The sequence below is a fragment of the Mytilus edulis genome, chromosome 2 (assembly GCF_963676685.1).
Source record: "Mytilus edulis chromosome 2, xbMytEdul2.2, whole genome shotgun sequence".
Taxonomy (NCBI): domain Eukaryota; kingdom Metazoa; phylum Mollusca; class Bivalvia; order Mytilida; family Mytilidae; genus Mytilus; species Mytilus edulis.
In genome coordinates this window covers 75,999,567-76,022,283 of record NC_092345.1, presented here as the reverse complement: position 1 = coordinate 76,022,283, position 22,717 = coordinate 75,999,567, and the positions used below count along the sequence as shown (strand labels likewise).

Genomic DNA, 22,717 nt, shown 5'->3' with positions numbered 1-22,717 from the left:
TTCATGTTGTTGGAAGAACAAATAAAAATAAGGAAAAATAAATTGAAATGTTTAAAGATATACAAAAGTAAATAGTCCTACCTTAATTCTAAACCATATTCTTAGATCTTCTAAACCTAAACCAAATTCTAAACCAATTAAGATATAAATAAGAAGGGATCTGAGGCAGGGATATATACAGGCTAATTTATCTCAAGTACTAGTGGTATCACTTCTCATTTCCAGGCGGATTTGTCCCCTCAAATATATCTTTCAGGATCTCCCTTTATGAATAAATGCAAATTATGCAATATATGTTCTCGTCCTGAATATGCATGAGATATTTACCACATGACGTTAAACAAGCATCATCCAATCAGTCGCCAGTTGTCCAATGTCATGTGACAAAACAATGTTGTTGTCATGTGATATCGGAGTTATAAATAGTGTACAGTTTAAAGAAGTAAGATCACGTAAAGGTAAACAAAAGATTGATTTTACGTTTTATTATCACACATCTGAAAATGCAAATATAACCCATTTTTATAAAAATGTCGCATATTGGTTTAATAGAGGATTCGATTATTCGATAATTCGTTAATAGTATACGTTTTATTGTGCAGTTATAATTAACTTGATCTCATTTATACAATACATTCCATTACATTTATTTAAAATAAATATATAAATGAACCTCGGTGTCCTTGTCCGCACCATTGATTGTCAGTTTATCATAAAGTAAATAGTCCGTGAAGTTAGATTAATTCTTACATAAGAGAGTAAAATATGTCTACGTTAAAAATGGAATTGAACATGTTGAAAAAAATATCGGACACTGAATTATTTATTAATTTATTGATTTGTTCTGTAGCGCCTTTTGAATTTTTCCAATCAATCTTTTGTGATTTGACCAGCGCACTTGAATTATTAATTTATTGATTTGTTCTGTAGCGCCTTTTGAATTTTTTCAATCAAACTTTTGTGATTTTACCAGCGCAATGATCGACCTGAAATTGGTTACTAAATGTATATATATATAACCATAGTTTACTCAATATCTAAAGTATCTACTTAAGTCGACTGATATTTTACTAAAGATATGCCAGTATGGTATTTTGAAAACATTTCTTTTTCATAATAAAGAGTTTATAAGTGATCATGTATGCATACATTTATACATGGTATAGTAATGCGCAATGTTTGTCTTTTTTTCAGGTCAAAATGAGCTACATTGCAGGTTAGTTATAATGCATTATAAAAAACGTAAAAACGTTGTTTCGCAATCCAAGATTCTATCTTCTGTTTAAATATGTATATTATATATTTCCTTCAATAAAAGCTTTTACAAAAACTAAATCTCGGACGCCCCGGAAGGGTAACCAAATCCTGCTTCATTAGTAATGACAACCATCGTGTAACTCGATTCTTTAATTTTATGTTATGGTATAACTAGTTATCAAAGGTACCAGGATTATAATTTAGTCCGCCAGACGCGCGTTTCGTCTACATAAGACTCATCAGTGACGCTCATATCAAAATATTTATAAAGCAAAACAACTACAAAGTTGAAGAGCATTGAGGATCCAAAATTCCAATTTTTTTTGCCAAATACGGCTAAGGTAATCTATGCCTGGGATAAGAAAATCCTTAGTTTTTCGGTAAATTCAAAGTTTTGTAAACAGGAAATTTATAAAAATGACCACATTATTGATATTCATGTCAACTCCGAAGTGTTGACTACTTGGCCATGTTGGCTAGGGAATTGGTAGTTGCCAGGGTCGTGTTCAATATCGCAGCACCTTCGTAGCGGCTCCGTAGACGTAGCTGCTATCAATATCTATGTAGAAACTAGGCTAGCTACACGTTCAATAGTCATAAATCTACGTAGCACTACGCAGCCACTACGATATTGAACGCAACCATGTTACCTAACCGGTCGAGTTCAACATGGTAGCAGCTAGTGCACAAAACAGTCAATGTTCAATTAATCGGATTCAGAAAGTAGATACAATATCAATTTAGACTTAGCCCTGCTGCATTTATATGCTCCTGTCCCAAGCCAGGAATATCAGGCTTTGTTAGCCTTGTGTTTTTTTTGTTTTTTTTTTCGTTTATCTTTATGTTTCAGGTCTAAGTGTGGCGTCCATTTCGCTCAACTTGTATAGATTATTATTAAAGGCCGGCTGAAGCCTGTTTCCGGGTGCGGTACTTTTCTCACTGCGTTGAAACCCTATAGATGGCCTTGGTCTGTTTTATGCTCTTTTATCGGGTTGTTGTCTCGTTGACAAATACCCGTTTCCATTATAAATTCTGTTTATGAGACAATACAATCAACGTTGATAAACCCATACAGTGGAAGCTAACAGAACTGTCAATTATGCACCACAACTGTTCATTTTAACTGTTTGTGACTCTACAAGTTCCACCATAATAAGATAACTTACTAGACGTAACATAATTAGTTTGTTTTTACAGAATATCAGTATACAGATGAATTCCAAACGACTCAAAAAATGGTACAAGATTTTAAAGATTACGGTTATATATTAGTCAGGTATATTTGTTTATAGACCGAAATATTTCGAACACAAATTATTCTTAAAATATCTCATTCAAACAGATATAAAATAATTGTGATAAACATATTTGTATATCAGTGTTTGTGTACTAAACCCAGCAGATTTGCTGAAATGTATTATTTTTCAAAAGCTTAATAGGAGGGATTGACAGACCAGTCGAAAAAAGCAGAGAAAATGGACATATTTCTGAATGTTTTTATATTATATCAAGTAAAAATGCACGTTGATTAACTGTAAAACTCTTTTCTAATGAATCAAAATAAACTCATGACAGATACCATCATACTGTGCTTAATATTGTGTACACCAGACGAACGTTTTGTCTACAAAGTGGCAGTGGTCGTGTGAACTTTGTGTCACAATGATGACAATACAAAAAGCAAAGTCATAAGGATGATATAGATATCAAATATATACTACTCAAATAAATGTTGACAATTTTTTCAATTTATTTGATTTTCAGAAACTTATATGACAAAGAAGAAGTAGAAATGCTTATAAAAGCAGTTAGTGAAACTGATGCATTCCTTAAGAATTCTTATCAGGTAAATATAGCAAATGTAACCATCGTTTTTGTCCCCCTGTTGGTATAAATATACAGTTTTCCTTTTAATAAACAATTAATTTTCGATTATACATAATTATATATATATGTAGGGTATATATATATATAATCTGTGAAATGTATGCTTTATTTGAGTTTTGGTATGAATATGTCGTCATTTATAAAAATAATCTTAGCTGTCGTTTTTCTTGTTTCCGTTTGAATGATGTTAGATAAACTGCCTCATTGTTCTTGAATCTCATTGTATTCATAGTTAAAAATAATTGAACTCTGAAATTCAATAGACGAAGACCCGTTTGTTCGCATAATAATACCAAATTTGTAAATATTTTGCACTGTATCACTGACATTTATATATAAAACATTCAACGTTACGAAAATCGTTTAGGTTTCAACTGAACTGCTGAGAAACTACAAATGTTACAGCTTGAACTTCGTAAAAGATCAGAGGCCAAAATAAGTCTGTTCGATCAACTTTGAATATTTCTTTTACAACCAATATTGAACGATCGTTTTATTCAATAGAAAAGTGTAGAGTAAAAGTCAATGGGACAGTAACTAGGCTACATAAATAAACAAATCACATCAAGACGCTTTATTGAGTCGACATAAGATATTAGTTTGTGTACAGTTTTGAGTTGTATTGTGATACCGATTTCAGATTTGCTAGTTGTCAATTCTTGATGATTTTGCCTCGAATTATTATTATACCCACAGAGCAATTTTTAGTTCATGAATAATATCAAGTCGGCAAATTTAACAGCGTGTGTAACAATTATATAATAGTTCTTGAAAAACTGGTCATTATTGTGATATATGGACTGCCCACAGGACAGTGGTATTGACTAAGATAGTGATAATGACTGAGCCGAAGGCGAGGTCATTATCGCTGTCGCAGTCAATACCACTGTCCTACGGGCAGTCCATGTATCACGATAATGACCAGTTTTTCAAGAACTATTGTGTTTATTTCATAGAAACCATGTTTTGGAAAATTCTCATAAATTCAAAATGCCTACAGCGAACTCGAGTAGTTGTACGATTTCTATGGCAAAGAGTGAAGACCAGTCGTAGTAATACTGCCATTCATTTTAGTGCAATTTTTCAGTATAATCAAGTTATCTTTAATTTTATAATTAACGAAAACATACAAAAAAACAATTCAACAACTTAAATATAATATTAAAAACAGGAACATGGTTTATAAAAGGTACATCTCTTTAAACAGATAAACCACGCCCCACCGGTCATTAACAGAGAAATCACGCTCCAACGGTCATTATCAGACGAAAACCACGCCCCAACGGTCATTATCAGACGGAAACCACGCCCCACCGGTCATTAGTTTAAACATATTTATTTATAGTTGATTGGGAAACAAGTTTTGCAACTTATATTAATCCATTTCCACTTTGCGGGTGCTAGTGCTGCCTTGTAGCGGCATTAGCCTACTCTTTTTCGAAATCTACAAGGGTGTCTTTAACGTGCAAGAGATATGGCTCTCTCTTTACACGGGTCAGCCATTTATCACCCCCTTCCGACGGACTATCATCGTTTCCTCAAGACCATACTCGCAGATGGTGTCTAGGGAGAGCCGAAAATAGAATTCTTGAAATTTTCATCCCAAACGGTAATCGAACCAGGAACCTTTGTGTTAGTAGTACCATTTTCATACATTTCTGTATTCTTTAGCAGTAGCATTTTTCTTTTTCTTAATATGTAGGTTGAGAAGGGGGCAAAAAAGGCACCAAGGATAATATGGAGTCACCCAGGAACTGACGTCACAGGTATGGCAGCTAGATGTGAAAAAGTTGTAAACACTTGTGAAAAGGTAAGAACAACATAATTTTAGTATTATCATGTGTAACAATGCTGAAAATTACTCCATTTTATTGTTATTATTTACAAAATGAAAAACAGAACAACATCCATTACCCATTACACTCTGTCTAAAATGCCAGTTGAAGCCAAATATTTTGAAAGATAAGCTAAACATAATTGAAGTCTTTGCTTGACTTTATGTATATACATCAATCATATATTTTGACGATGTTTAATTTGATTTTTTACTTTGGAATGGAATTCTAAATGTTTTGTAATAATAGTTCTGTCGCATGTGAAATTAAGATAAGGAACAGAAATACAAGTTTTAGCGAGAAAAAAGGAGTTCGGGACATATAGTTAGTCTTGAATAGGACATTTCTGTGTCATTTGATAGTGACTAAAAGATGTAGTAATATTTTCATTAGTGGTATTCAAACCAGTCACATTTATTTCCGTATCACAACAATAATAAAAGAAAACTTTCATTAAATCTATAATGTCTATAACATTTCATTGTCATCTGAGACATAATTCATGTAATAGGTAATACCTGTGTTTTGCGCATAGAAAACATTGATGCTTAGACCAATTTATCACATGTTAATCAGATAAACTTTCGAAGATTTTAATTGTTACTTCTTCAAGTTAACTGAGGTCATCACACAGTTTTAGTAGAGCTTTCTTACAAATTGACGAAAGGTACGTAAGATTGACGAATCATACGTAAGACTCGTTTTAGGGATCCTTTATTTTGACATATTTAAATAATAGTCGTGGAACTTCGGACAATTATTGTGCATGCAACGACACTTATTAAAATTGGATTTTTCTTGAGATATTTAGGATTTCGGGACGTACGATATGTTAGAATATTATGATTATTGATTCCACCAGGTCGTCGGAGATAACACTACAAAATATTCTAGATATAGAGTAGTCAGACGAACAAAATGCCCCTAGAAGACGAAAAACCGGCCCCTCCCCCACTCTTCAATATTACAATGTTGAACTGTGTAACCTAATAAAATGTCAAAGCAAATACATTGTCTTCTTCTCTAACAGAAACACAAATACTTCCTTGATTCAAAATTTGCAACGCTCAAAATAATAAAACGAAAATGAAGAAAACAAGATGATCTTTATACTATGCCATATGCTGGTGCTCGTTTCATAACTTTTGAATCATCGCCTCTCCCCTGGTAATATTCATTGCCACCCCCCCCCTTAAATGTGTATATATGATACACCGGAGCAATGGAACGGTTATTTTGGCGTATAACTGCGTTTTGCCTATAGTGCTGAACATTCATGAAATATTAGCCACTCGACGATAAGTGACAACTTCGCGTCTATCTTCCAAACATGTGTACTGTTAAATCGTCATTATAAAATCCACAATATATATATGGTGCAAAATTGTAGATTTATTTTCTTGATAAACAAAGTCTTTTTCTAGATTTATTCAACATTACTTTTTAGAAACAGTGTAGCATCATTTTTTTGCAAATCTCGATATTCCACTTTGATAATTTGCAGAAAGTGTACTGTAACAAATAAAAATAAATGTGAATCTTGTCGTTAAATTTAGACTAACATACTTCAATAATGTCATTAAAATGTTAATCGTGAAACTCGTGCTTAAAAAATTCCCGCGGAAATGTGTGTACTCGTGGTTTACGTAAGTAACGTTTCGGACGTAAGTGTATTTGACACAATTTTTCTCTGTTTGATTATATTAAAATCGTGTATTATTTGCGATATTATTTTTTTTTTTTAAATAAACTTGATTTAGAAAAGAATGCTGTTTTACTGGATAAAACAAAGACTCTTTTAACTGTTATTGTAGAAATGAAATACGTGCTCCCTTTACGTTCGTTCGTACCTTTCGTCAATTTGTAAGAAAGCTCTAGTAGACGTGGCTATTCAAAACACTGCATGGTCGCTTATTAACACCTGACTTAGCTCAAAATATTTGTGCGGCGCCCTGAAAGACTTTCTACATAGTTGAAATGTTTATGATATATTTGTCAAACAGTGTGTGTATTCTATGTTTGTATATACTTTGTTAACATTTTCAAGATACAATTGTTTATTTCATCATGTATAATTATTCAAAATTGGATTTCATTTTCTACTTATTTACAAAATTTTTCTTCAGTTACTTGGAGGTGAAGTCTATCATTATCATTCTAAGTATATGCTAAAAGATCCTAATATGGCGGCACCTCATTACTGGCACCAAGATTATGGGTATGTTCTTTTTTAAGAATGAAAGGAATATGCTCTTTTCTATAGCAGCTTAGTATTAATATTAAGTGCTATTTCTAACAGGTCATTTCAGTGTTGGGTTGTAGCTGGTATTCGTTTTGCCTGTTATACTAGTGGGCTCGTGCATACACTGAAACGGAAATTTAACCTCAAGGGTTGGTTGAACAGCTGTATAGATATATTTGATCCCTAGACTTCTTCCAAAGGATTGTTCTTCTCATGCTACATATAAATTAGGTGATGTTAGATTCAAACATTCCAAACTCTTGTCAATGAAAAGTTACCTTTTGTTTTAATTGAATTAATTATTTGCAATCTGATCGAGAGAAACAATTATGGTCCGACTATGAACTAGACTACGTACTACTATTGTGAAATAACTGACTACTACATGTACTCAGCATTGTGGTGTTACTTACTGACTTACGTATGCCATTATTAATTTCTTCAGTTACTGGTACAAATGTGGCAATCTGTTTCCAGACATGATGACAGTATGGGTAGCATTGGATAAAGCAGTCAAACAGAATGGTTGTATGGAGGTACTAGCATGTTTAGATTTATTTATAACGTGTTGTAGTCATTGTATTGATTAACGGTTGCTGAATTAATAAATGACAATTCCTTAAGATTTGTGCATAACATGTTTTCGAGTGATACACGCTTTCATTAAAATTCGACATAGAAAAATGACTTTGAAAGAATACCCGCTTTGAATAAACGGCTGATAAATATGCAGGTAGGGAAAATTTACCTCAAAATTGATAAAACAAAGTAGAAAATTCCAATTCCAAATAAAATTCATAAGTCGGAAAAAGAAAAACAACAACGTGAACAATATAAATACAGTCCACATATCACTATAACTGAAACTAAACAACGAGCTACACGATTCACGTCTGTTTCCACCAATTTGTGTCATTTTAAATCTGTAACCAATATAAGGGAAATAATCTGACACTACGAAAAGATACTTTCAATTAAGTACATCGAGTTGTTTTTTCATGAAATGGACTTTGAAAACATCAGGCATACGATGAAAATCCACAAATCAAAGATAACATAAAATTCAATTCTCACCTAGAAATGTTATAAAATTGAGAATGGAAATGGGTAATGTGTCAAAGAGACAACAACCCGACCATAGAAAAGACAACAGCAGAAGGTCACCAACAGGTCTTCAATGTCAATTATAGTATGTCCAGCAAACTGTACAACCGAACATTATAAGTCCCAAGTCGTAAGACCCTATCGAGACCTCATAGAACATATACTATCATTATAGATTCTTAGTGGATCTCATAAATGTGGAAGAATTGAACACCATCCATTTGATGGACAATACGTCGGTCTGAAATCACGTGTGGACCTGATAAGAGAGAGATGTCCTCACCACTACATGGAAATGAATCCAGGTTAGTGAAATGTATGGGGGGGAAAGAGATTATCGAAACAGATACTAGTGCATGAATTCTATAATTCTTTATTTTAAATAAATTAAAAAAAAGAAAAAAATCTTAAATATCTAGAATTAAATAGATTGTGTGGGTAGTTTACTATTAAATACTTTTAAATGTAATGCTGAAACAAATATAATTAAGAAAATGCATGTATAGAAGTATTGTAACTGATAATTTTAACATTAGAAACGAAAACCTACATATACGCTGATTATCAAGCTCATAAATAGGGTAAAAAAAAAATTCTGTGCACAAATCTAAGGTAAGACGACACGATTAATTTGAAATGAAGGAACATGTTTGGAAGTAAATTCTTTTTTCTCTAACGTTTTTGAAGGAGATGCTCTGTTTTTCCACTGCAATACAATTCATCACAGTAGTGCCAACAAAAGTGATTTGAGAAGATGGGCCTACATAATGACCTACAACAGAGCTTCAAACAACCCAACAATGGTACATCATCATCCACAGTATACTCCTTTAGAAAAGGTACTTTAGACTTTTGAAATTGTTTTGTTAGAAAAAAAATATAATTGATTACAGACTAAAGCATGGAGTTGTTATGTCGTATATGAACAATTTGCCATCAGTGTATTGAATACGTATTCCATTTAATTTTAGTGTGTCCGAAATATAAGGAGCTTATAGTAAAATTTATTAAGTCTAGACCAGGTGTGTTTAAATTTATTGAACTTTTAAGTTTAAAGAACATCAAACAGTTAACCAATTTAGGAAAATACATTTTTACTGCATTTTTAAAAGTCATGGACAATATCATAAAATTAACATTCTTTGTCTGTTTACTTGTTTACTTTGAAATTTTGTATTGACAAAGATGGACTGTTAAGTTCAAGGTAATAAAGAATTTGAATTTGACTTTCGATTAGGCCGAAATGTTCTCGAAAACGTCATCATAAAATTGGCTTATTGTTCATCTGCAGTTTGACTGTCTCTCTTTCTTTTACTAATTATCATATATTTTTCAATTTTTAGGTTGCTAATTCTGCTATCAAAGAATGTACTAATTATACAGATTTGTCAGGAAAGGATTTTATTCATCCTCTAAAGAACACGACGTTAACAGAGTTATACCAGAGATAACATGCTCCCACGGACTGAAATCTAAAAACATAATATCAATTATAACAGAGATAATAATTTAATAATAAGTAATATTTAGTATGAGATATATGAGAGACAACTATATCCAAGTAATTTAATGAGTTTATTTCCTTGTACATATAGAAGCATATTTTTAAGATCCCGCCATGGGAAGAACACACATTTTATACTGCTAATTAGAAGTTCTAATATTGATATAACACAGATGGGCTTGATTTTTATAATTAGATGGTAGATAATTTATTAATTTTAAATATAAAATGTTAATGTGTTTTAAACGCATTAAACTCTATAGTAATACTTTTCATGGTATGCGAATCAGGTATTTCATAACGCAATAGCATCAACAAAATGCATACTGATGTGATATTAAAATTGTGAAAACTATAGTCCTGACTATCCTTCTTTATTATTTACAGTTGGGTAGAATGTTGCACTTCAAAATGAAGTTATTACCAATTCTAATAATTTTGCGTCCCAAATGTTTGATCTGGATTGAACTTTATATCTACCTTTACGTAGTTACTGCTGCCGGTCAATATCCTATGCAGCGCTTTTGTATATTTGATGTTTTAATAACCAGTTCATAAATGATAAGTCAATCATGTGTGCCACAACTTATTTGTGCATACGATAGTTTTAAATTCTGAAAACCGTGTTTTCTTTTTTATCCTAAGTATATAATATGTCCCAAAAGGGAAACAATAATTTTTCATTCTTATGGTTTCAAAATAATTTTATAAGTTTCAACTCCCTCAGCCAAAGTTGGCTTTAGATGAATTTGGCAATTTATTTTAGGTATTTTTAACATATAGCTCTTCAACGATTTTCGGTACTTATCCATCTTCGGATTTCAAATGTTTGGCTTTGAGCGTTCCTGATGAAGGTATATCTAAAAAAGCGCTTCGGACGCAATAAATTATTAAACGTGTTGTTTTCCATTTTTTATGACATTGCTGACAGCGTTTTAACTCTTTTCGAAAAAGTTTTTTGTGTTCCTTTTTTGTTCTAGATCTTTTTCGGCAGACACTCTTAATGGTTTTTTTTGGTTTTTTTTCACATCAAGATTTCCATTAATACCGATTCACGAATTGTGGCCAATCGATTCTGAAATATTGGCAGTTGCGCCTCATTCACATCATGTTTTACAATGTAAGTGGATTACCTGTATGAAAAAGCTGTTTGTGAAAACTTGTTCGAAACAGAAGTTGCAACACAAATAATGCATTATAGAGGAGTTATGATAAGGAAAAGGTGAAATAACAAAAATAAATACCGAACTCTGAGAAAAATTCAAAACGGAAAGTCTTGTAGGCCAAATCAAACGCTCAAACACAGCGCCAGCGTGGTACAGGCATTTCTTAATGTAGGAAATGCTGGATTAACCCAGATTTTAAATCTAACTAAGCCACTTGTATGATAATCGCATATAATTCCATTATATGGAAACAATTTGCAAGCAAATCAACCATACATAATAGGTTAATTTTGGTTGGGGTTCAGCAGTCAACACTGTAATATTGTCTAAATCACTATGAAACAAACAACTATGTAATCAATGAAAAACAAAATGATATAAGACACGCTATAGACAAAGGAGATAACCAAAATGATAGACAAGTTTACCAAAAATGGCCATTTCACAATAACACAATGGCGGAAAGTACAAAGTAGGATATTTCCAAACACGGACTTGACAGTAAAGGTTAAAAAGACGGATGAAAAGAACATTTTAACACGTTTTGAGATTATAAACAGCATTAGTATGTAGATTCTATACTCACGACCAAATGTGTTATTTGCGAAAATGAAAAAAATAAGAAAGAAATATAAGAATAATACTCTGGGGAAAATTCAAAACGGAAAGACTGTCATAAACAACGTCTTGGTATCTTCCAATGAACACTTTTTTTTTAGAAAAACACAGGACGATGTTTTATCTACCCCTGGGAGTTTTGTGTCATTTAATTTTCTGCTAAGACACTGTTGACGTTTTCTAGAGCCTGAGTAGCAGTTGCAAGCTCATGCAAACCAAATGAGTTGGGGAAACGTATATCTCATTTGCAGGTGAATAATGTCGATTGCTGCTAAGGTGGGGGAAAGGAGTAGGGGCAATAAGGCCCTTATTTGGCCCAAAAATTACTGCAAATTTAAAATTGATCATACTTATTCTTAAATAACCGAAAACTTGACTTAGGTATAAGGTACTAAGAAAATCAAAACAAATTTGACATCGAACAAGTTACCATGGTAACAAATCATGACCTAATTTGCATATTTTGTTAAAATTCGTGATTTTCCTTGATTTTTCATCCAATTTTAAGTATATTTTCGATTGAAAAAGTATGTGCGCACCCAAGAAACAACTTTATATTTGGTGAGATTATGCCAAAAGTTATAAAAAAGCTTCTGTTAAATTATTGTGTTGTTTCTCGGCTGCGCTGGATGTTTCCACAACGGAAATAAAGACTGAAAACTGCATAAATTCTGTATTTTTCAACGTTTTTGTGAAAACAGTACATATTATGACGTAATTGTGACGTCATCAGATAAAAATTATGTTTTTCATTTATGTTTCTTGACTCTATGCATTTCTAAACATTATGTGCCAATTTGAAATGGTTATCAAACATTATATTTTCTTGGGCCAAAACTAGGCCTTAATGCCCCTACTCTAAATTTAAAAATTGAAATCGTTTCGTTTGTCATATATGGGGGTACTGAGATTACCACTTATGTCAAATTGTAGGTATATGTCTAAAAATGAGGCAGAGGAAGCCGTATCTCTTAAAAATAAATGATCTGATTTCTTTGAACTCTAGTTTTCAAAAATCTTCACGACTTCAAAAAAATAAGAAGAGGTCTGCAAGAAGAGGCGCACAGTTTGTTCCCATAGGAATGTCGACAATTTGCAGTTTTTAATAAGATCTGCCAAACAGAGGCTATTTGTATAAATAGTTATATTTTCACAACTATTTCAAGGTGAAATTTGATATTTTTTGGTCTGATAATAAAATATTAAAATCTTAGGGTCAATGTTAACACATAGTGAACCTTATCCATTGTTGTCGTTAAAGCAGGCGTGACATAATAGAAATACAACCATGGAAAAAAGCAGTATAACTTGTCTCGGAGCTGAGGTATTATCAGTATTCACCTTGCGACCTATTCGTCATCAATTTACTTTATATCTATGTTTAATCACACTTGCTGTCGAGTTATAGTTTATTAGTAAACAATTGGAGATAAATTCATGGTAAGTAGTCCAGATTTGAATTTGATGTTTATGTTGAGTTTTGGAATATTTATCATCTAATTTAAAATAAAATATCCGTACTTGCTTTACTTCATTAGTATTTGGGTTGAGATGGGAGCAGTGAAGTAACGAGTTTACCATATCTTTAAGTTCGAGCCTCCAAATAGCTTTATATATACGTGTCGATTTTGTTGTTATAAATCACTTGTTTTGTAAGGGATGTAAGATAACGGATTGGTTTGTCAGTTTATTTTTGTTTTGTTCTTTACACTTTACATTTAAATTCATTGTATATATTTGCGTATGAAATGGATACAGTGAACTCGGAGACATTTAATTACAAAACAGCTAGTATTTCAAAACAGTTTAAAGATAACATCGTTCACATTTAGCCCCCCAAAAAAGTGTTATCCTTTGTATATATCAATGCCTCCTATATTACTGACTTGGTCTCTAGTTTATGATAAGCAAGGCAGGAATAATAATGAATACATTCATATAATATTTTTGCAGACGTAACTAGAAAAGTAATATGAGTCTTTTAGGAGGTATGTAGTACGTTTGAAGCGAAACATTTTAGTTCTTTTTTATGAAAATAGCGTAAAAGAGGGACGAAATATACCAGAGGGACAGTCAAACTCATAAACGATGAGAAAAAGTGAGAGCAAAGCATGGGCTGTTTAAAATAAAATTAGTTTCTGGTACTTATTGTACTTATTTATTGATAGAAAAGTAAAATAACAAAAATACCGAACTCTGAGGAAAACGTAAAGTCCATGTAAGCAAATGTCAAAATCAAAAGCTCACACACAGCAAACGAATGGAAAACAAATGTTATATTCCTGACTTGGTAACGACATTTTTCTATGTAGAAGTTGTAACAATTGTATAAAAATGTAACTGAGAAGCGAAAGGTATCTTGAAGGTCGAAAACAAACTGACAAATCACCAAAAAGACAAACTGTACACAAAACACACAAAACACAACATAGAAAGCTAAAGACTGAACAACACGAACCCTGCATAAAACTGGGATGTTACTGTTAATTTTCTTATGCGTTTTGGCCTTAGTTAAAAAAAAAATATGTTGATATTTATTGTAATGTTGTTTTTCAAGTTAATATGAATTTCAGAGTACACATTCGTAGATGATCTCAACGTGACAAACGATATGATTGCAGACTTTCAGCAGCATGGATTAGTTATTATTAGGTATGTTAGTCAAGTAATTTTTTTCACATATATGTGCATGGTTAATTATTTTAAAACCAAACAAAGTTAATAAGAAATAAAGAAACAGCAGTAACCTGTACAAAAACCTATCCACTTTTTGCCTGTTTTACTAGCAATATATCCAATGATTGTTTTTAAATTTTTAATAGAACTTAACTTGGGAGTAATAATTATCATGTTTTACCATATAGATATATAAAATGTGGTATGAGTGCCAATGAGACAACTATGCATCCAAGTCACAATTCATAAAAGTAAACCATAAAATGTCTAGGTACGGTCTTCAACACGTCATGTCGGGGCTTTTTATAGCTGACTATACTAAATGATTTTTTTCTCATCGTTGAAGGCCCTAAAATGACGTAATATGCTTTCATTCTCGACATTTAAACTCTGGTGGATATAGTTGATTTATTTACAGTTATATCACATCTTATTTTCCTATAACCGGAGTGAATAGTTTTTAAAATGTGAAGAAACCAGAAAATGCTAAATCATCACACATGATAGCGGCAGCCTGAAATATCGACAAACAAAGAAAAAAGGAATAGTATGATACAATCTATTTTTGACTTGCAACTTTATGTTCAAAAGTCTTTTTTAATTGGTATCTATAAGAGTAACGTTCAGCTGAAACATGTTTTGAATGTTACTGTGTTGTATTGCTTTATTTGTACAGATCTTTATTGGACCAAGAGGAAGTTAATATGATACTGAAGTGCATTACTGGAAATGACGATTTTACTAAAGAATTATTCACGGTAAGTATTACGTAAATCATTCATATTTTAAACTTGAGATTATTATTCTGTTTTAAGTTTTAAAACAAAATGAGAAAAGTAATAAAGCAAGACATAATATATGCTTGCCTTGATGACTGAAGGTGAGATCTATTCAGGTTAGGGTCAAAATTGAAGAAGTACACGTTTACTCTTGCTGCTTCATGAGCTTACATTATTCTTTAACTCCACGTTCCACTATTTAGTTGATGTCCTCTCACTAAATGATTAAAAGTTTGATGACTTAATTGAACATATATATCCCATAGGACTTTGAATAAAGGAAGCCACGGATACAGTTGAATCTGCCTCATATCTTGACTTCAATCAAGAAATTGACGATGAGAGTCGATTGGGATCAAAACTTTACGACAAAAGGGATGATTTCAACAAACAGAATAGTGATCTTTCTATTTCTATGTTAAATAGAGAATGGAAATGGGGAATGTGTCAAAGAGACAACAACCCGACCAAAGATTGAAAAATACACCGGAAGTCCACCAATGGGTCTTCAACATAGCGAGGAGCAAACAAATTATATACAATCGGAATCTAAAACAAACGAGATGATTTCGATTTTGAAATTATAATTTTTCCTCACCTTAGAAGCAATATACCAACTTCTTCTGCGTATGGAGAAAACATTTATCAACTCAAATGAAATGAAAGAGCTTGCGTTTCGTACGCATGCAATTTGTACAGTGTTTTTTTTTGGTTACAAGATATTAAACATTTTCATACTTTTTAATCGTGTATCTGTTGATTTTACACAACGTTTCATATCATTTGATTCTGACATTTTCTTATAAATGCTTTTCTCCTTTATGAACTAAAGATGATTTATATTACTTTATTTATAAGCATCATTATATTTTTGCGATAGTTAACATTATTTTTTTCAATAAATCCTTTTGTCAAATGCTGACATAATGTGTTGGATGACAATTTGAGTTTCAAAGATTTTTTTCTTCGATTGTTAAAAGTACCACACAAGAAACTAATTCCAAATTACCATACGTAAAGAGATTAATAACATAATTACAGATCAGTATTAACTAAATATTGTGAAGAAAGAGACGTGAAGTATACCCGAATAAGACAATGAGACCAGACAAATATCTAAAGGAAATATACTACAATGGATTACATCAGATTTCAAGCTAAAACATTTAACAGAAACAACAAAAGATATGTCATCAAATCCGAATTCTTTAAAAGACAAAGTTTAAAACAAAGACAACCATCACTTGTTGTGGCTTTGAATGGTCAGACACATTGATGACATGCTGCGGATTATCAAATTCTTTCCTTATGATGTATTTTATAAATATGAATAAATGACATGCGGGATACAAATTAATGGCATAGCAACATAACAGAAACAATACGATAGAAAATTAAAAGTCAAAGTCCGGTATGCATTAAGATATGTAGAGAAATCATCAGATTTGAAAATAGATTTACCCAAAAACACAAACATTCTATTTCATATATTAGTTAGAGAAAGGAGAGATGAAAACCTTCCGCACTATATGGAACCAGCCAGGCACTGATGTCACTGGTATGGTTGCTAGGTCAGATAAGGTTGTTAATACTTGTGAAGCGGTAAGTTCTGCTTTTATAACAAAGTAACAAAACAAATTGACTATCATTTTATGCTGTAATGATGTGAAGAACGTTTAAAAATCATTTGGTAACTATGTGTAATCATTGATCATATTTTAGATTTTATAAGACATTACCGTCACAATTTTGAACCAGTCGGAATCAAATATCCTACAATTTCAAAAAATACAATCTCCCATTTATGTGGAATCTTTCATTAATACAGGAACATTTCATAGTTGTTGCAATGAATAGCCATCATATTAAGAATATCGAGTATTGCCAAAGATGGTGTAGCTTATTTCCTTGCGAGCTAGTAGTTGATGAGGCTTAACCTAGAGTTATGTTTAGTTTAATAATATTTATTCATTGATAGCGACAGATCTAGAGATAGACGTTCCTGCTCCATTGTAACTTCGAATATTTCAAATGTTTTTGTTTCCGAATTTGAACTGAAGTTTTTAATATTCAAATTGTATGAAACTCATACGAAATGATAAGAACAAGAACAAAATAAACTCATCATAGATACCAGGACTAAATTTAGTATACGCCAGACGCGCGTTTCGTCTACAAAAGACTCATCAGTGACGCTCGAATCCAAAAAAGTTAAAAAGGCCAAATAAAGTACGAAAACAGAGTACGCAATTTGAAATATGATACATGTATCGTTTAACATTTATATCCTTCTAAACTTGGAATATTACAAATGGAGGCAATCGTGTCCTCAGACACATTCTTCATTTATTTATTTCTAATTCAGCTTTTAGGTGGTGATGTTTACCATTACCATTCTAAGTTTATGCTGAAAGATGCTAAAGTTGCTGCTCCACACTACTGGCATCAAGACTATGGGTAAGTCTTTTGTTACAAAGAAAAATATCATATCTTAATTCAGAAATTCGACTAATGTTCGGGATTTACAATGGCAAAACAGTTGAACCTTTCAAATTATTCAATTTATTTTATCCAAAATTTTATAGGTTCACACTGATGAAATCAAACTATTTACCCATCAGACGTTTGCTCGCAATCTTTCAATGTTTTAATTCAATGGATGTTTTTTTAGTTTGGATCCTGTGTGTTAGAATTGTTTATTCAAAATTGATGCGCTCTTATTTTCCAAATTAAAACAGTTGCCATGTTTGTTTAACTTTTTGCACCAAAATTCACGGCTATCTGGAACTTTCATAAAAACGATTTTAGTATTGTTTAATCGACAGTACATTATGTGACAAGAAATGCAACTGAATTCACTTTAACATTGTTTTCCAGCAACCAAAAGTTGTACAATGATCTTTTTATGTTCATTAATTGATTACATTTGTAGGTTATTTTTTTTTTATCCCGAATCTATGAAATATATAAGTTTTGACTTAACTTAAGGTAGCACAATACAAAGATTTTTTTCACTCCCAATCAGACAATTTTAAACTGATGTAATTCAGTTTTGGAGGTCAAACTGTGTTGTGCAAGAATCTATAAAAAAAATTTGGATGCCCTGAAGAACAAAGAAGCTAAATTCATTCTCAAGTATGGACTTCACAGAATGGCAACTAATTACATAACAATTAATTATGTAATAATTATGTCATAATGAAGATATCACAATTTGAAAGATTAATCCTTCTTCTTTCTTTTGGTACCTCATTTATAAAATTTAAAGAAAGATGAGTGGAATTACATCAGTTTAAAGATGTCTGATTGGGGATGAAAAATCTTTGTATTGAGCTACCTTAAAAATACAAGAATATTCTAAATAGATATATGAGATTTGAACATTGCTAAACTGATGCTGCCTTATCATAAATAACACACTTATTTTAAAATAGATATTGGTATCATAACGGATGTCTTTATCCAGATATGATGACGGTGTTTGTTGCTTTAGACCCGTGTACGAAAGAAAACGGCTGTTTAGAGGTATATTTTGTATTTAACTGTATTGATTTTTGCGGGAGATTGATAACTTCATATAAAAAGGTCATTTCATGTTGGCTTGGCTTCATATTATGTAGAAAATATGTACGCATTTATCAATGTCTGTTACATTTCTCAATTCATGCATAACGAGGGTTACAATGAAACTACCCTTAGTTATAAAAAATAATAGAAATGAAACAGGATACAAAGGAATTATTTGACATTTAGAAATCCACACAATTTTTTCTGAGCAAAATTAAACACGGAAAGCATGATTTTAACAACATGGTCGTCATGTGGTTACAAGCTTTTCTGGCTATTCCTCCTTCAGGAACGCTGTAAGCCAAATATTCCAATGCAAAGGATATATCGGAACCGAAATAGCTGAAATGTAAGATAAACAAAAAGTACATAAAAAAGCCAATAAGTTAAATGAAATTTGTTTATAATGATAGTAAATAATTTCAAACTTAATGATTGTCTGAACTCTCTTTTTTTGCAGTTATGTGAGTTGAATAATAAAACAATACAGTACGTTTTGTAATGTTTACTTGGTACAATAAGTAAAGATTGCTTGTATCAATCTTTTATACGATTTTGATTATAAAAACTGTACATTATATGACATTGTTTATCATTATGATTGTCAACCATATTTGGAAATAAATCCTGTATTCATGAAAATAACATTGCTCATAAAGCAGTCAATTTAGAAACATGTCATTAAAAGGTTTTTTTAATGTAAATATACGATGCATTTAAAGTCATTACTATAATTTATTATGGAAACTAACATCAATAAGATTGGAAATGTTTTTAAGATTCTTCCTGGTTCTCACAAATGCGGAAGAATAGAGCACAATCCAATTGATGGTCAATTTGGGGCAGATAAAACACGTGTTGACGCTATTAAGGAAAAATGTCCATTAATTTATGCTGAGCTTAAACCGGGTTAGTAGTAATGTTTCAATAGTAAACCCTTCGTTTACAATTTCCTATCTGACACTCAATATATATAATCAAGAAAGGATAAAAAAGAATTTTATTGGACGATCGCATCCAGCGAGTTATTAACAATGTATCATTATACTTTCGTATAACAAAGTATAAGAAGAATTGAAATTATTTGGCACATCTGAATTAGTTTTCAGATATTTATTTTGGAAAAAGCATTATTCAATGTAAAGAAATGAACTAATGATAGTTCAGGATATAAATTCGGGATATGCGTCAAACAAAAGTGAGACAACTGGTATTTCATTGTTAACTTCGCAGACGAAAGACAACGATAATCATTGTTTTACACTATCGAAACCCGCAGCACGTTTTTTTTTTATATTAACAAAGATGTTAATCTTTTTCTGTGTTTTTCTTATAATTTTTTCACATTTTACTTATCTGAACACAGTATACCTTCAGTTTGATTTTCTTCTTTTTCAAATTTTATAAGTTTTCTTTTCTATCGAATCCGTGCAATTACAATTGTACAATTAGCCACAATCAGTTTCGTCTTAGAATTATAAAATACTCATTTAATCAAGTATGATGATAGTGATATTTCCAATCATATCAATATGCTTCGTCCTGTGTTTTTATTAAAGGAGACGCCATATTTTTTCACTCGAATGTCCTGCACCACAGTAGTGCCAATCGAAGTAACAAGAGACGATGGGCATATCTAATGGCGTATAACAAAGTATCAAATAATCCAGTCATTGAACATCATCATCCAAGATACACTCCTCTACAGAAGGTACTAGTATATATACTTTTTGACAATCAATTTATAATTTCAAATAAATGATGCGACGAGGTGATAGCAAGTACAAAATACAAAAGTATACCCATGTTCAAAGGTACAATTTTGATTATTTTTAAAAATGCCGTTAGTTTTCTCGTTTGAATCGTTTCGCATTTTAATAGCCGGTATGATTGTTTCTTATTGTTGAAACCCGTACGTTGGCTTATATACCCTATTTATAAAACTCTACTGGACTGTTTAAGCATCGGCAATCATATCACGTCTCCTTGTTTTTAAAAGAGTGTTGTTGTTTTTCATATTCACTGCTTAAGGTTTATTGTTATCAAAAAAACTTTGACAGCCAAGTTCATTCACGTTGAATTCACTCAAACTCTCAGAACAAATTTATTACCTACTTTAACATCTGTCAAAATTTCGTGCGTCCATTTCAAACGAAAGACAATAGAATTGACTGCTATTTAGTATGTGTTTATTACAGGTGCCGAATTCAGCCATTAAAGAATGTACTAATTTCACAGATATGTCCGGTAAAGACTTTATCAACCCATGTAAAAATGAGAGTCTTGTGGATGGATACAAGGAAAAATAGAAAATTTAATTAAACTCGACTTTCGGAGTTATATGTAAAGTATGTTATGTACAATTATATTAACTGGACAATTTCCATTACCAAATTTGATTAAAATTGGTATTCATGATACATTGTATTATTTCAAAATAGATGTATGTAAATTATGTGTCTTTACTTTAGTTTTGTAGTTGTTTCCAACCGTCAATTATCAAATGATAAGATTTATAGCCTTGACTGGATAATTTATCTTTCATATCAAAACCGGATGTATAAAACTGCATAAATTCACTGTTATGTAAAACGTTAATCTTAAGTAGCTTTGCAAGTATTCCTATGAAACAGTCTTCCATTCTGATAATTTTTGTAAAAGGTATGGCATAAGCAAGCCTTTTCACTACTTTCATATTCGTTAGTGTGGTTCCTCCATGTATATATGGCGGCCAAAAATCAAAAGGATATTCTTCTAAGGTCGTAAAATATTTCGAAGATTTTGTTCGATGCGGTTGTTTAAATCTTAATCTGTGGCCAACGATTTTATTTTCTGTAACACCAAGACTATCAACAGCAAATTGATGTAAACGTCTGGTATTAACTAAACGATCATCATCTAAAAAATGTACATACTTTGTATTTATATTACGTTTCACTAACCAATCAATAGAAATAATCGTTTTATACACTAGATTATCGTATGTGTCAGCGAAACCAAACTGGAGAATATCGCCATATTCTTCATTTTCAAAATCAAGGAGCGGATGTAACCTATCTACATATCCTAAAACGAACATCGTTTTTATACGCAGATGTATCTGTGCTCCCCAAGTGTTTCGAATGGCGATCCTCTGGTCAAAATTTCCCACAAATGACTTTACAATAAAAACCATATCAAAACTATCACATACTCCCTTGCTACAAAACTTGATGGACGGATCTTTATTTATGACATAATGTAGTGTAATATTGTTCAAAGGCTTTTCTGTAGTCCGGCCAGTTGTCTCAATTTCGTGAACTACGTCGATTACATTGTTTAATGGGAACGAAAACTGGAAAACGTAAAATTTTTCTCCAGTCCAACATCTTCTCAACACCAAAATTGCAAGAAGTATGGCAAATATGCACAGCCATGCTTTAAATCTGAAAAAAAACTACATGGCATTTAATTATATTTATTTCTTGCATGTAAAACAAACTTCGTTGTAGATTGGGCAAAATACAGCACAAACAACATTTTCAAAAAAATTTAAAAGAGTGAAAAGGTATATTTTAACAAAACTCTTTTGACTAACAGGTCAGACAACTGATGATCTTAAACCTTAATGACTGCCATTAACGATTGCCAAATAAATTAAACACAAAGATGTAACAAAATGGATCTTTATATTAATTTAATACCAAACAGAAAACAATAAACTTGCGACAAAGATGGTAAACCACAAACATAAGGTGCTAAAATATTTTTACACCATATCCGGATTTTGACAATTAATGTCTCCTCAGTGATGTTGGGGATCGAAACGGTATTTGAAGGACATATTATTTACCTAAAATTAGGATAGATTCTTCAATTTTGAAGAGTCGAATAAGGATCACCGGATTATATAAACCGGGAGAAAATATAACACAAGCCCAAACGAAATAAATATAAACAAGTCTAAATAGAAAACAACATTCAAACCTATAATTGCGTTGGATAAAAATCGTTTTTTTTTTATACGTGTGCATGAAAAACAAATTTCTTTGTAAAGGGGTGTAAATACAGCACAAACAACATTTTCCAAAAGACCAAAAAAG

General features: G+C 31.7%; 3 protein-coding genes across 4 annotated transcripts; 2 read left to right on the top strand and 1 right to left on the bottom strand.

Moving 5' to 3' along the window:
* The first annotated feature begins 376 nt into the window (after window positions 1-376).
* Window positions 377-10,186, top strand: LOC139512961 (L-proline trans-4-hydroxylase-like). Its single transcript, XM_071300962.1, has 10 exons — window positions 377-458; window positions 1,195-1,216; window positions 2,455-2,533; window positions 3,022-3,103; window positions 4,847-4,954; window positions 7,106-7,197; window positions 7,667-7,757; window positions 8,501-8,630; window positions 9,013-9,164; window positions 9,669-10,186. Exons 2-10 carry the CDS (start codon window positions 1,201-1,203, stop codon window positions 9,774-9,776), a joined length of 858 nt encoding a protein of 285 aa, XP_071157063.1. The 5' UTR covers window positions 377-458; window positions 1,195-1,200; the 3' UTR covers window positions 9,777-10,186.
* Window positions 10,187-12,511: 2,325 nt separating this feature from the next.
* On the top strand, window positions 12,512-21,090 carry LOC139512959 (L-proline trans-4-hydroxylase-like). Of its 2 annotated transcripts, XM_071300960.1 has the most exons (10): window positions 12,512-13,053; window positions 13,567-13,601; window positions 14,187-14,265; window positions 14,966-15,047; window positions 16,563-16,670; window positions 17,434-17,525; window positions 18,503-18,593; window positions 19,415-19,544; window positions 20,195-20,346; window positions 20,834-21,090. In XM_071300960.1, the coding sequence occupies exons 2-10, from the start codon at window positions 13,586-13,588 to the stop codon at window positions 20,942-20,944; spliced, it is 861 nt and encodes a 286-aa protein (XP_071157061.1). In that variant the 5' UTR covers window positions 12,512-13,053; window positions 13,567-13,585; the 3' UTR covers window positions 20,945-21,090. The 2 variants fall into 2 exon arrangements, with proteins under 2 accessions (XP_071157061.1, XP_071157062.1); XM_071300961.1 differs by lacking the exons at window positions 12,512-13,053; window positions 13,567-13,601 and adding an exon at window positions 13,609-13,711.
* On the bottom strand, window positions 21,062-22,392 carry LOC139511023 (beta-1,3-galactosyltransferase brn-like). Its single transcript, XM_071297589.1, has 2 exons — window positions 22,388-22,392; window positions 21,062-22,060 (listed from the first exon to the last, which is right to left on the bottom strand). The coding sequence occupies exons 1-2, from the start codon at window positions 22,390-22,392 to the stop codon at window positions 21,103-21,105; spliced, it is 963 nt and encodes a 320-aa protein (XP_071153690.1). The 3' UTR covers window positions 21,062-21,102.
* Between the last annotated feature and the right edge of the window lie 325 nt (window positions 22,393-22,717).

Coding starts and splice junctions, on each gene's coding strand:
- LOC139512961 (XM_071300962.1), top strand. Junction 2,534..3,021: donor TACGGTTATATATTAGTCAG/GTATATTTGTTT, acceptor TTTGATTTTCAG/AAACTTATATGACAAAGAAG. Junction 3,104..4,846: donor TCCTTAAGAATTCTTATCAG/GTAAATATAGCA, acceptor CTTAATATGTAG/GTTGAGAAGGGGGCAAAAAA.
- LOC139512959 (XM_071300960.1), top strand. Junction 17,526..18,502: donor TACTGGCATCAAGACTATGG/GTAAGTCTTTTG, acceptor ATTTTAAAATAG/ATATTGGTATCATAACGGAT. Junction 19,545..20,194: donor TTATGCTGAGCTTAAACCGG/GTTAGTAGTAAT, acceptor TTTTTATTAAAG/GAGACGCCATATTTTTTCAC.